Source organism: Falco punctatus (genome assembly GCF_963210335.1).
Source record: "Falco punctatus genome assembly, chromosome: 12".
Lineage (NCBI taxonomy): Eukaryota > Metazoa > Chordata > Aves > Falconiformes > Falconidae > Falco > Falco punctatus.
In genome coordinates this window covers 9,886,310-9,901,365 of record NC_137592.1, presented here as the reverse complement: position 1 = coordinate 9,901,365, position 15,056 = coordinate 9,886,310, and the positions used below count along the sequence as shown (strand labels likewise).

The following is a 15,056-nucleotide window of genomic DNA, read 5'->3' as shown; positions in this document are numbered from 1 at the left end:
TATTTTATCCTAAAGGATAAAACAAAGCCTTTTATCTAGTCCCTCTTGCATGTAGCAACCATGAGACTGAACAGTCTTCCCAACAGCTGGACATGAGGAGTTTAGTAAATACAGGGAAGCAAATGGAAGAAATGGAACCAGTTGTTGACTGCTTTATGCTTACATGTCCAGCCTATCCATGTAGAATTCATCTGAGCTCCCCATACAATTCATGGCAAAAAAAGAAAAGGCACTTTCAGACCATGATTCATCCGACCTGTTTCAGGTGGCCATTTTAAAACGAGCAGAGCTGAGCCCCAGGAGCACCTCTTTCAGCCCAGGAACTATAAGAGCAGCACAGCTGTCTATGTTCAGGTAGATCAATTCTGATGTTACACATTTAGCTCTCATTTTCTCATCAGTTTTGTTCTTACATTATCTAACACAGTGCTTCCAAGCACTTACAAAACACTGTTCCATTGGTTTGGTTTCAAGTCTGCAATATTTGGAATTTGATTTGCAATTGGATGAATCATCCACGTTTAACGTTTTACTGTATTTATATCGCTGTTAAGTTTGTCACTGAAGAGCTTCATCCTGCAAGCACGTAACAGTCATAAGTCATCAGTGCCAAGACTGTGGATTTGCTGATAGCTTTATCAGTGAATTGGAGAAGCCATTTGAGGCTTTTAAAAGAGTTATTCTAGTTTACGTGAATGGATCCGTGCAGTTTAGAGAGTTTTATCTGTTACTTCCCAGTAACCATAAAACCCATTATTGATTCTGCCACATGCACTGTTGTATCTACTTTTCAGATTTGGAGGAGAATGTTCTTGCTTATACACTAGCACTCGCACTGGACTGTCTGGATTAATCCAGGTCATCATTACCTGGAGCAGGGGATTGTTACTGTTTGGTTGACAGCCTGAAGTGAAGGCTTAGCAACCATTATGTCCTCTTACATAGATGTTGAGGATCCTGCAAGAGCAGCACCTCACGCAAGCCCTGGGCATCAGGAAGAATCCTGGAGCTCAGCACCCTGAAGTCACTGTGAGCATCTAACAGTTGTGTTGTCATTTTTAGCAGCAACAAATGGCCACTGGCAAAATGAGACAGCCCCTTCCAATCATTCAGCTACACAGCTCCGTAACAACCACAACCACAACAGATAAACATACACATCATTTGGAAAAATAAAGTAGATACGATTCCATCAGAAGCTGAATCAATTAAATTTTCTTAAAACACATATCAGTAGCACAAAATGAAAACCTCCCACAATTTGGGAGAATTCTACTTATCCTGTCAAAAGAAAAAAAACACAAACACCAAAACCACCAAACAAACCAACTTCCCCCCCCCCCAAAAAAAAAAAAAAAAACCCAAACCAAAAAAACCAACCAGAAAAAGACCCCAGACATTCTTTAGGAACACTTGCCCCTAGGCTTAACTCTCTTAACTTGCTCATTTTAGTAGTGACTTCAAGGAATTGCTCCTCAACTGTGCAGTGTAAATGACATTACAGCCAGAAAGCCGGTCAGTACTTGACCCAGTTAGTTAACTGTCGTTCATTTTACCTGTGACAGTCAATGCTTTAAGAATTCAGGGGGAAAAAAATGGATGGTACCGCAAAAGTGGCTTTGCCAGTTCTCCAGTTTGTTACCACAGGCAAACAAAACTGCTGTTAAGTGCCTGTTTGGAGCACTGGGGCTCCTCCGGGTACCCTGCCACTCTTTCAAGGCTCTTCTGTGTTTTCAAAGTGTCTCCCAAGGTGATAATATTCTGTGAAAGTTTTCACACATCAAATAACCTTCTTGCCAAGATCATTCTATCCAGGACTGTTTCACTTGCTTTTTCCCCTTTCCGCTGTTGCTTTAAGACAGAGCCAGGACTAAAACTCACAAAATGTAAGCTTCAGCATCTTCAGAGATGCTTGGTAATGCCAGCACCTTCTAATACTAAAAAAATCTCAGGCAATTACAGCTGTAATATTCTTGTTTCAATTGCCTTACATGTAAAATGGCACAGTCTAGTAAGCATTTGTTTAGTTATTTTATTTATTGATAGGATTCATGTAATTAATGTTTGCACAGCACTCTAGACTATGCTATAAAACTATAACTATAAAATGTCAAGTGCCATTGCAAACATATTAATGCATATATCTCTACATATATATGTATGCAATCAGGTACCTCTTTAGCAACAAATATTTAGTAAATATTTTAACATGTTTAAATAACACATGATGGAAATGTCTTCTTCATATCAGTAAATTGGCCTTAGGGAAAACACATGTTATAAGAAATAGCTTGATTTAGTTAGTCCACAAATTTAAGTGACCATGGTATATTTCTAACCCAGCTGGATCAATACTGCTGACACCAATTAGCACTGCCAACAAAGGTCACTTTGCTTCACTCCTGATCTACACCCCACCTCTCCTTTTAAGCAGGTAACCAAACAGCTTGACTACTATTGTCACACAGGAACCTGGTGTCACATCAGCTTTAAAAACTCTGAGATAAAAGCCATGAGATAGAAGTTTGCTGTTCTTAAAACATCATTAAGATGCAGTGTGCTGCAGCCACAAATTACTAGTACTTGTATCTCAAGGAAGGAGAAGGGGCAAAACATGGCTACACACTGACACCCTGAACTTCAGCACAAATTCAACAGAGCATTTCAGCATTATTTTTAAATCTATGTCCACACAGCAAAGCATGTAGGGCAAACATGTGCAGCTGCTCGGCTAACGTAGTGCCTAAAAGCAAAGTCATGAACTCAGGCTCTAATGAAGTGGTGCTATAAAAGCAGCTCAGACCAAAATTAGTTGGTTACTGACAAGAGCTACTCAAGAAAGGACAGAAAAGGTGAATTGCACTAATGCAAAGATGCTAGCTCTTACCAACACTTAAGGAAGATTTGTAGCTCTCTTTCTGTTCAAAATATTTATCCTTTCCTTTTTTTTCCCCGTCTGTTTAATGCTAGGCTGCCAAGCAATAGCTGATCGGCAAAGAATGCTTCACAGGGAAGTTTCTGTTGTTAGACCACACTGAAGAAGTCTTCCAGTTCCAACAGGAGCAGTTAATTCCTGGTGAAAAGCATGTGCTTTGCAGGAGTGAAGCTGATGGGCAACAATTCAAAACAAAACTGTGACATTAAAGTAGAGACAAACACACACACGTGCGTGCTATATTGCTTCTATTTTTTTTCCTAAACTTAAGATAGTAGACTTGGGAAGAGCAGGACAAGCAAGCTTTTAGAAAAACATTTTCAGCAGAGCCAAGCAAAAGAGAAATTTTGGGACACTGCTGTTTTCCTTACTTTTGTAAAGTTGCTTCACTCTGCTAAGAGAAAGTCACAGACTTTAATCCCCACTATTAAGAGATCAGGTCAAAGGCAAATTCTGCCATTACTCCATTACTAACGCCATCATGAACTGGAGAGAGCTCCTCTCGGCTCCAATACACAGCAGTACGATCATCACTTCGCAACAGAGACCAACTGCTCTGAGTGCCTGCAAGAGCTTCATGTTAGATGGAAGAAAAAGGATGACCCAAATCTGCCCCAATGCTAGCAATAATGATGAGAAAGAAAATAGCACCACCACCTCTCCCCCTTCTTCCCAGGACCTACCTCACCGACCCTTCAGGCAGCTGTGAAAGAAGTATTTTTACTGTTTGTTGTCACCAATTAATAAATGACATAAGTTTACTGTTGGCAGAAACTGTGGTCGATCCAGCATGTGCTGACACATTTTCTTGCTTTTATTACATCTGTCAAGCAAGGCAAATGTAGGTTTTTAATTAATCACTCAGCATGTTCCAGCCTTTAGAGCCTGGAATACTAGTTTCCCTACCAAGGTACAATATACCTAATATGAATCAAATATGTACAGTCAGGAGGGAATAAAAGGGATTTTACAGAATGAAATTGAGTGTTTCAGTACAGATCAGAAGAAAGATGAAAAAAATCCACTTGCTTTTCTGTCTGGGTTTTTATTCTGAATCTGTATCTAAATGGTAGGAGAAATGGAATGTTTTTACAATTAAGAGGAAGAAGGAAAGTACATTTGCCTCTGAAGTTTTGGGGTTTAAACAGTAATATAAAAATTAAGAGATGGAAATGCTGTGAAGACTAAACTTCAGATGATGTCCTGATCCACAGCTGTCATTCCACCAACGTTAACGACTGATTTTTCCAAACCTGCAAATGTGTTTCAGTTCTGATTTTTGATACTTCACCCAAATTCAGAATTGACAGTTCCACTTAACAACTGGTTCAGAGTAACTTCTGAATTACTAAAATCATTTGAAACACAGTTCTAAAATTAACTGACAGAGGGAAGCATAAGGTCCCTGCGGGACTGGTGCGAAGCTACCCAGCGTGGTTATAGCTAACTCACCATACCTTGGCTGCAGCTAAAAGCCTTGGCGTTACACAGCAGGTGACAAAGACCGCGCTCACCCACAGAGCAGATTTCAGAATCACACTCCTTCGTTTTATTTGTGTTTCATAAAGAATGAGTAGGCAGAAAGGAAAGGGAGAAAAGTCATCAGGAGAGGGGAGGCTATATCCCACCTCTTTCACTACCCACACAAGGAAGAGATTCACCTGTTTGGCCATAGTTTGATAACCCAATACCTGTCCAATGACAGCACAAGTTTCTCTACTTAACAACAGTAATTAAATAGATATTTGTCGGGTTTCAAGTTTTCACACTCTGGTTCTATACTCTAGGAGAAAGCAGCTCTGACATATTACCATCTTACTCATCAGGTAAGCAAATAATCTAGTTCAGTCATGAGTATCTGGGACACGCTTGCCAACTGGTTTGATGTAAACACTGAGGTCACTCTTTCCATTTGCTTTCTGTGGACAAAGTAGTTAAGAATGTAACATTTACACAGAAGTTTTGTTTGAGAAGGTAGGTAGTACACGACAAAGAACGTTACATCCCAGTTCACTCCTTGAGTAAGTAAACTAGAGCTATCACTACCTGATTTATTTGTCTATAACCCCAGTGTATAAATGGTAAGACTGGGCTAGCTCATAATTTCCTTTTTTAGGTTCAAGCTGCCACTACTTGTTGAACACTGCCAGTGTTCAGCTGAGTTAGATTTTTGAGCTACTGCCATAAATCCGTGGCCAAACTGAGATTTCAGACGGGCTGATAAACTGTGTGTGGTGGCCATGCAGAATTTCACGCAACACACCACCAAATTCAGCTCTCTCTGGGATAGCACGCTCTGTCCAAAAGCACAGCCTGGGATCGCTGAGCTGAAATTAAATCTCCATTTCAGTAGTACAGGGTTAACCTTTTCAGTGAACTTAGGAGAGTTAAAGGTAGAACTTGCCTTGATTTACAACAAGAGCAACACACCAGACTGCTTCAAGTTAGAGAAATCCTGTCTTTGAGAAATAGTCGAGCAGTTCATCTTCTTCCCACCAGAGGCCAAGGATGGATGGAAGCTGTGGGCTGCTCACTGCAATATTTATAGCCACCATGCAGCCAGCATCCTGTAGAGACCTGACCCACTTAATTATCTGAAAAAGTTGGAAGAAAAATTTAAAAAACCCAGGGTTTCTGACAACTACGATAGCATTACAAGACAAAGGTAAAGTTTAGATCCATTAACCACAGCACTGAGTTTGTTACTACAGCTCTCACAGAAACTAGCCACCCATGCGACGAACTAGAACTCCACAGGAGGCTTTCCCAGGTATAATATTTTAGTAAGAACTGGCAGAACTTATAATTTGTTTTAGCATTTTGGCTTGATTTCCAGCTCACAGAATTTTCCATGAGCACAGACATTTCTCAGGACTTACTAATTGAAACTACCTACCAAATAAATTCTACATATGTTTCAGCAACTACTTTGTAGGTACTTTATTATAAGCATTTGAAACTTGAGTTGCACAGATTAATTAATTGTAATAATTCCATAGATGGATGAGGGAGAGTCTAGCTACACTGTAAAGTATTACTAGTACAACTATTCCAGTAAGTCTGATGCTCTTTTTTCCTTTGTTTTATTGCTGGGTGTGGTTTGTTTTTTAAATCAACATGGTCTTACTGGTAAAAGCTCTAGTATAAATGAAATTTCTGCTAATATTGTTCTGACTTGGAATGAGTTAAACATGTTGGTACTCCTACACTGATAGTAACAGTGCTGCAATTGGGTTTGTCTTCCAATTTTAACGTCAGTATAGATACAGCAGTAAAAGTTTCTAAGAGTGGGTAGGGTGTTACATCTTGTCATCTGTCACATTTTGTGAGAAAGATAGATGGCTATCATCCACCTTCACACAATGGTTGGATCTTCTAAAAGATAACATAAATTTGAGTACCTCAGTGCTTTTCTGAAGGAGCCAAGCCTAGCAGCACTCCCAGTCTCTGGGACCATGTGCCCACTAATAAACAAATGTCAAAGATGCTGCAGGCTCTCACATGGAAGCACTTCAAACTGGGAATGAACTGACAATGTATTTTGGTCTAGAGTTTTAATCCGGATTTGAACTCCCAAGCTAGAAACAAAATGCTCTAGCTCATTTTCAGTAACCTAAACCATCTGGGTCTGGATGTAGGCATGACAATAGGATCTGTCCATCTGGCCCAATACCAAAAACCAAATCTTCAAGACAGGTTACTATTACAAAAACAGTTATCCTTTTGCTGCACAGGTCTGCAACCTGAGGCCAGGGGACAAATTCAACTTTAGTGTAGGTTAACAGCAATAGATACCCATATCGCCTCTTAGAAACGGCTCTCAGGCTGCTTTCAATACCTGAAAAACCTGCCCGGAGGAGTAAGAGCTTCAAGTAGGGCCACAGACAGAGCCACAGCATATGGGATCTCAAAGTTCAAACACATACAGGCAATTAATATAGCTGTATGCTTTAGAGTCCAGAAATAGCCTGGAAGTCATCTGCAAGAAAGCTATCTGGGCAGAAGCAAGGACATCCCAGACTGACAGCCAGGCCATACTAATGATCTCTGTTTATCTAGTGCCGATATTAAAGTAACATCTTTGACTATAAATTCCACGGCACAGGTCCAAAATAGCTAAGGAACTGGCAGACTTGAAGCGAAGGAAACAAAGCCAGAGATTTGGCTCTCCACATGCCATCATGACTCTTTCACACAGAGGTGTACAAAGAAGAGAAATAACCTGGGAAGCTGAAGCCACTCCATGCAATACTTTTCACAAAACTAGGAAAAGGAGCATCACCAGGGTTAGGAGACACAGCATTTCCTGCCATAAAATGTCAACAAAGAACTTGTGGCTGCTTTGCTGGGGGTTCCCCCACCTCGCAAGTAGCCTCTGGAGCAGGGGCTCTAGAAAACAAGTCAGGAGGCTGCTGGCTACTACTGGTTTCCACAGTGCCATGTCATCCTGAAACTGCTGGCCTGGGCGGCTGGCTGCAGTCTGGTGGCATGCAGGAAGCCTCCGGCAGACAGAAGCCCAGGTGAAATGTTTCTGCTCCACCAGCTTTTGGCAAGTGAGGAAAGGAGCAGTAGGCACACCCCTCGGCATCCATGCTTTCAACACTGATACTCCTCAGCTGCTTATGCCCTTCAGACGTCGAGCTACTCCTTGGAGCAGAAAGCTGTCCCTGGTGCCTTCATACCACACCACCACAAGTTTTCATCAGGCAGGCACTCGGGGCTAGGCTGCGGGAGATCGGCTAGTACACACCACGTTCAGTTCTGGGGTGCTGGGACCACAACACTCTGCAAATGCTGTTCACTTCTTCGTATGTTTTCTCTTTCTGTTTTTCTCCTTGACACTGGCAAAGCTAAATATAACTGAAGTGAAAACAAATAACTGCACATCCTCAGTTAGGCTGCAGCATCAAAAAAAACAAGTGAAAAAAGAGTTACTCAGAGCGCATTTCCTGGGTCTCTACCACACGTTCAATTTTGCCAATGAGCTCAAGCAATATGGAATAAACAAAATTATAAATGCAGGCAGCTTTATAAATAGCCATATTTTCATATCTTTGTGTTTACTGAGCTGTAGCTTAGCAAACAAAACAAAACTTCTCTGTAAAGGTAAGGTTTAGTGTGTGTGTTTTGCCAAGAAACAGAACTACACCGTGTATTCAAAACAGTAATGGAGCAATTACAACAGGGAACTATAGTAGGGGAGTCTGACCTTGTTTTATGCTCAGATAATAAATGCTATGAAAATCTGACAAGGTAATTATTTTATACCTCAAATAGAACACTCACCACCAACATGCAGTTGGTTTGAGTCTCTAGTAGAGAAGCAGCTCTACAGAAACTGGGTTAGGGATGTACTTCAGCCTGTGGTTTACATTCTTCTTGTTGATACTTTACAGCTGTCACATGCATAAGTGAGTACATTTAAATAACAGGGCATTTTTTTTTTGTTTTGAGTTAGCCAGTTATAGTATTTCCTCCCGGGGCTGCACCTGCATCCAAGGCAGAACGCCTTGGATAAAATAAAATAAAATACCTCAAACCAAAAAAGCTTAATTTTAAAAGGAATACTGTATTTCCACATACGAGGCAAACTCTCTCCTAGCACAGCAAAACTCTTATTTAATTCCACTAACATTTCTCTCAAGTGTAAACAGGAGCATACAGGACTTCCCAGTCTGTGCTGGGGGATATGCCCAGACTCCACCTGTGAGGAGCTGACAAGGGTCCCTCCCTGCGCAGATGGCTGCTCTCTCTGCATCTCCTCAATTACTTTCTTCCAGGGCTTTTCTGGAAAAGGGAGTTCTCCATCACCACCCTGCAGTGTGCCTTCCCACAGCAGGATCAAACTTTTCCTGCTAGTTATTTGCTTCTTCCCCCTAATTTAAACACAACAGCTCAGACTATCTCTTGGAAACTGAAGCATTCACTGTTATGGTGTGATGACCTATTGAAATCTCAGTAGTTGCACAACTAACATTTGCATGGAATTTACTTTTTTGTATCTTAGAGCAAGATTGCAACATACTGCAACAGTGAAATCTAGGAAATTTAAGCTCTTGATTTCCTCAAGAAAATTACTTTGCATCTTCCATTTATAAGAGATTTTTCTGTTTCTTTAATAAAGGATTTCTTTTGCAAGCAAACATCTTTCCTCTAAGGCCAGCATAAAACACGAAACTAATTAATTATTAAATACGTCTTTGTGCATGGAAACAATGTAGTCTGAGGCTTGATCTTCAGTCCTTGGACTCCAGCGAGCCCATGTGGGGAGGCCTGGGCTCTCTGCCTCCTCTTTGCATGGGATGCTCCATTGCTTCAGCATCCATTTCCACACTGGTGCACGTCTGCACCCTCCGTGCTGCCTTCACCTAGCCAGAACTAACACTTTCATGAATGCCGGGGTTAGCAGCAGGTGTGAAGATAACACTGGCACGTTTCTCTGTAAAGTATGGACCACCATGTATGTGCACAAATTGGCTGGTTAATATATACACACACAGGGTCAGCCAGGAGCCTGGCTAAGAATTCACCCTTCTTTCCTCTTCTTTGCTCCAAGCACAGGTATTAGGGAAAAAGGAACAAGAAACATACGTATGTATATAAATACACATATCAGCCCACATCCGCAACCAGCATTTTTTACATGCACAGAATCCCTTCTGTCCATCACAGTGCATTCCAGCCATGCAGAAGCAGAGCCTGGCACCTTAAATACAAAGATTGGCAAACACCTCTCCTGAGGTTTAGGGGCTGATCTGCACAGGAGGGGATTTTCAGGGCTTTAGTGCATGGACCTCAGGGTGAAGATTTCAGGATCCCTGAAGCAGATCCCTGCAAAGAGCTCCTGAACCTGCAAACACATTTTTCTGCCTCCTGGTCTGCCTTCCGCACCACGTAACACCCACCTCGCAGGCTCCCAGCCTAGATGCAGAGAAGTGGGCTGCTGCAGCAAGAAATACACCTTCTTTATCTGTAAAGTTTTGCTTTCTGTAAGTCTGTATTTACGCAATGTAAAAAACCTCAAAGCTCCCAATGTTTCATCCAGAAATTCCTGGTCAGCTCCAGAAAGCTTGGTCCTCAACCAGCAGCCTCCTAAGCAAAATTGGGAAGCACAAAAGTCACAGCTGTAAGAGGTAGCTTGAGTTTTGCAAGATTTAGAGGGAGAGGTGATCAGGTGATAAATACGCCAAGAAAAAAAAAAACAGACCAGCTTTGCGGAACAAAATTCTCTATGTTTTTAAATCCATGTTTGGTTCTTATTTTAAAATCTAATTGCTTAAAACCCTTCACCTCAATGCTACCAGAAGTGGAATATTTAGCTATTGTGGCATTGAGTAGCTTGTCTCAGTGTTGTTGATGAAATGGAAAGAGATGTCTAAACTCTGATCTCCAAATAGGAGACCTTTCCAAATGCTTCTTCCAATTCCCTGTGTTAGAAATGAATTAAGAGTTGCAAGGCAAGGTCAGAAAGCAGCTTTTTTTCATCCTGCATTAAGAAACGCATTCTAGTGGCAACCATGCCATGAGACAAATAAAAGGAGGAAAAAAAAAAAAAAGAAAGACAAGTTATTCCTTTTGTAGTTCTCACAATCTAACACGTAGCTATTTAGGGGGGGATCCTCATGACTCCTGAATGCTCAAAGATGGTAAGGCTAACCATATTATGAAAATAATATGCTTTATCACAGTATCTGTTTTACCAGTAATACATAGAATCAATTTTGGCAGGTACAAATGGATTGAAGAATTGCAAATATATATTAAAAAAAAAATAATCAGAGAGCACAATCAGAGTTACAAAGAGGTCTGTATTCAGGATTAATTCAGGGAAGATTGAAGAAAAATTGACCTGTGTTTTTGAGACTCTGTCTTGTGTTAGGATCCTAAATCTAAACACAGGTGTCTGTTCATGTAAGTATGAGACCTTCTTAATCAATTCATCAATCACTGAATTTAGAGTACACATTTTAGCCCACCTGAAGTCTTGTAGTGGTTTCTGAATGATGGTAGGAAGCATGGCCAAAGAATCAATTAGAAAGTGCATCGCACGGTTCATAACATTAATCTTCAAGGCAATGCTTTCTCTTGAATTTCTGCAGAAGCCTGCCGTTAAGTAATGTAACATGCACTTGCTCAGAAATTGTTTGTTATTAGGAAGAAAGTACGTGAACTAAAGATATGTAATTTAAAAATCAGCTCCTGTAAGGTCATGTTAAAAGAGGTCTGTGATACATAGCAAGTGTAAAAGAAATCCCTTGCATATACGTCTTAAATCCACACACAGAAAAAAAAAAGCTGAATCTGACCTTACACTCCTATTGGGACAGTCCCTGCATGGAAATCAAGGTGATTATTTTCAGATAACATATTTTCTCCAATATGGGTAAAGGTAACTGGATTTGCTTTAAGTAAATAACTCATATTACTTAAACAGTATGTGTGGTTGAAGTATGAAAAGATAATTCCTCTTTGTGGTATAACTTTTTTTTTGCTATTTGTTGAATATTTTATTAGACAGCATATCTACACATGGTGCTTTTCCCCGAGCGTTTACCACTAACAGCTCTGTTTTCATACACACACATGGCCATGTTCAACTTTCTGCACTGTTGTTATCGCCATGAAAGCTAAGTCTGCAGACTGTAAGAAGAGATGCTAGACAAGTCTGATGATAGCAAAACAGATCAGGAGACTCTTCAGTTCAGCAGTACTGAAGAGTCAGGAGTAGGATGGCACAAGCTTTTATTAACGGCTGCCTATCGCCACCCAAGCCCCGTTACAGATTTCCCCTGCAGAACGGAGACTGCTGATAGCTCTCATCGATTATCCTCCGACACAGGCAGCTAAATGCCAAAGCCTGTGAACTTTTGCCATTCCCTAAAATTTCTGCCTTGCTGATAGCAGGGTGACATTTCCTCCCACATTTGGGGAGGGGAGGGGGGGAGGATTTCTAGCTTTTCAGGGACCAGGATGATGTAATCTGGAAACCTCTTGGGACAGCATGTGCTCCGTACAAGAGCCACCGCCACCATCTGCCCCCCCCAACCCTGCAAGCACACACACATCATGCCACAGCTCAGCTAGGCTTCATTCCTAGAGACACCCGCGTCCACGGGAAACAGCCCCCTCACGGCATGTACTGGAAAGCAGGTACTCTCCTCTGGCACACCCGAGGGACTTCCCTCCAGCTCTCTGCTGAGATGTGCTACAAGACTGACTGCCATGAAGAATCCGTATGTCTCCTCATGTGCCCAAGGCGCCCTGGGGAGAGGCATGGTGGAGGGGAAAGTATTCTAGCAGCCCAGAAACTGCATTGCTTCATCCTACAAAATCCCCTCTCCCTGTCTCTTCCTTACATGGGTCACAGGACATTTGAGAGCGTCTAGCAAAAGTAGTAACAAATTTAGCCATGCAGAAAAGTACCCCTCCACCCTCATAAGGCCTTATCAGTCAGATATCCCCAGGATAGGAGGAAGTGCAAACAGGAGGGAAAGGAAAAGGGAAAACTGTTGATCAAAGAGCCGTACCTAAGTTTCATGTAACAAGACCTAATCCCCACAATGGATCCTTTCCCAAGGGCATCAGCCGCCCAGCTCTGTCAGTATCAGGACAAGGCTGTGAGCCCAAAACAAAAGCATCTTATCAGCAGCAGGAGTTGGCTGTGGTGAAAGTAACAATGATCTTGTCCTCATTTCTCTAACGAGCTCCCACTGGAGCTGAGACAAGGCAGCCCGAGGGAGAGAGTCTCACTTCATATGCTTTTTTGATATTTTTTTTTGTTTTTTTTTTAATCAAGATCTTAAGCCATTTCACTCATCCAAGTTCACAGTACCATTCCAATCCATTTCCTTGGAAGGAGGATCAGACTCCCATTGCATAACTACCAAGCAGAGAACAAAACCCTACACAAGCAGCAGCAGCAGCGCTCACAGCTCACTTTCCACTCTCCTCCAAGCCCAGTGCCACCTGAGCATTAAGTCTGCCAGGAACTGTACTGACCAGGGTTCTCTGTATTAGCCTCTCCCTGTCTTCATCCTAGATGTGACTATACCCTAAAATATTAAGAAATCTACTTATTATTTGAATAGGAGAGATTTCTAGTGGACCTGGGCTCCCCATGAGTGGGAAGAGACTCCCTGCCACTGTGGCTACCCAGGATTTCCTGGGACCTCAAGGAGAGAAAACAACCTCCAACGGCACTTGAAGTTTCCCAGCTTACATCCATTAGTGATAAGCACTGATTGCTTATCATGCTTAACATGATGCAGCTCCGCCAGCCTGGGGGGCATCCTGTTTCTCTATGCTGTGAAGATCTATGAAGAAACCACCAGCCTCACAAACTTGAGTGTCAACCCCCCTATGAAATATTCCGTTTAAATGGTGTGCGAGCTTCTCCATGGAGATGGGCTCTCACTGTTCCTGAAATGCTCCGAGCCGTTTCGGTTGCAGCCGTGCCGAGGCAGCCCCGGGCGGCCCCAGCCGCTCCTGCGCCCAGCCCCGGCGCCCGAGCCCCGCCGGATGGGCGCTCAATTGGAGGATGTTTACATAGTAAGTCAAAAGGCACCGAGCTGCCATGTGGGAAACTCCTCTGCTTTCCAGTCCAAGAAACCCACCCTTCTGGGCCGCTGCTGAGGAGCGCTTGCAGGGGCTCCCGGCACCGCTGCTCCTACAGCCCCCTCGGAAAGGGGGGGTGGCCGCGGGGCCGGTCGGGACGCGCTCCGCTCCCTCCCTTCTGCCCAGGTAAGCAGCCGGCAGGACCGTGCCGGGATACCGGGATGCTCCCGGAGGACGCCGCATGCCCTCAGCCCAACGTGAAGGGCACCGCGCCGCCCCGCCGCCGCCCGCCTCCCTCCCTGCCCAGCGCCCCGAGCCTGCGCGGGGGCTTACCTTCCGCACCCCGCCGAAGCCGTGCTCCGCCGCCACCCGCTCGGCCTCCGCCTGGTCCCCGCCGTGCAGCTCCACCAAGAAATGGTTGGTGTAGACGGCTCCCCGGGCCGGGGCGCTGAGGAAGAGGAGGAGGAGGAGGAGGGCACCCCGCAGCAGCGGCGGCCCCGCCGGCATGGCCCCGCGCTGCGCGCCCGCGGAGGCAGCCCGCCGCGCCGCGGGGAGGGCGCCGGGCGGGCGAGGCGGGGAAGCGCCCAAAAGATGGGAGGGGAAGGGGGAAAAAATACTAATTAAAATGAAAAAAATTTAAAGCGGCGGAGGCAGGAGGGGAGCTGGGCGGCGGGGACCGGCCGGGCGGCGGCGGGCTGCTCCGGGGCGCCGGGGCGAGTGTGAGAGCGCGGGTGCGCGCTGCCAGCTCCGCATTGCCGGCCCCTCCTCGCCTCCAGCTCCGCGGCGGCCGGAGGGGAAGCACCAGCCGGGAGGGGAGACGCGGCGCTGCCAATCATGGGCGAGGAGGATCGCTCCGGCCCCCCAGCACGCAGCTCACACACCCCGCGGCCCTCGCAGCATCCCTAGCGCCCCCCCTGCACCCCGCGCACCCCCCCTCGACAGACCCCACCCCACCCACACCTCGCACACCTTTCACAATCCCCCCCTACGGAGCCGCCCCCCGCCCCCCCCCCCCCCCTCCGCGCGCCAGCCCCCGTTCAGCATCCAGAGCAGCACCCCGTACCCCCAGCCTAGCCCTGGACCTCCCCAGTCCCTCCAGCTCTTCTTCCCGTGGGGCTGGGGAGGGGGGCGAGTGGAGCCCAACCCCCCAGAGCAGGAGCCCACAGCAGCTGGCTGTAGGGTCAGAAGGGCTAAGCATTTTGGCAACACACACAACACCCACCCCCAGCCAGGGCCAGCACCCAGCTTCTCTTCTGAGCGCAGGGAACACGAAGTGCCTGGCAGAGCCCCCGCACACCCCGCTCTAGCTTGCACCCCACACCAGCTGCTCACAGGGCAACAAGCAACATGTTGCCATCCCTCTTTCTGCAGAAGCTAAGGCCCTGGGAGGTGGTCCCAGGACGAAGCCAGTGGAAAACTTCAGGCCCAGGGTCCCCCGCTCTGCTCTGACCACTGATGTGTGTGCACTGCCAAGCCACTCAGCCGTGCAGGGACACGCAGGGGTCCAGGCTTCCTGAGCAATCCCCAAACATGAGTCTGCAGGGAAATCACTGGCAGGAAAGCACCT

At 45.0% G+C, this 15,056-nt stretch overlaps 1 protein-coding gene across 1 annotated transcript in view; it reads right to left on the bottom strand.

Annotated features, from left to right (window-relative positions):
* PCSK2 (proprotein convertase subtilisin/kexin type 2) overlaps positions 1 to 14,481 on the bottom strand; it is a 107,768-nt gene extending 93,287 nt beyond the window's left edge. Inside the window, exon 1 of the mRNA XM_080407837.1 lies at positions 13,823 to 14,481. Within this exon, the coding sequence (XP_080263963.1) occupies positions 13,823 to 13,996 (174 nt within the window). The 5' untranslated portion in view covers positions 13,997 to 14,481. The remainder of the gene's footprint in view (positions 1 to 13,822) is intronic.
* Positions 14,482 to 15,056: the final 575 nt, after the last annotated feature.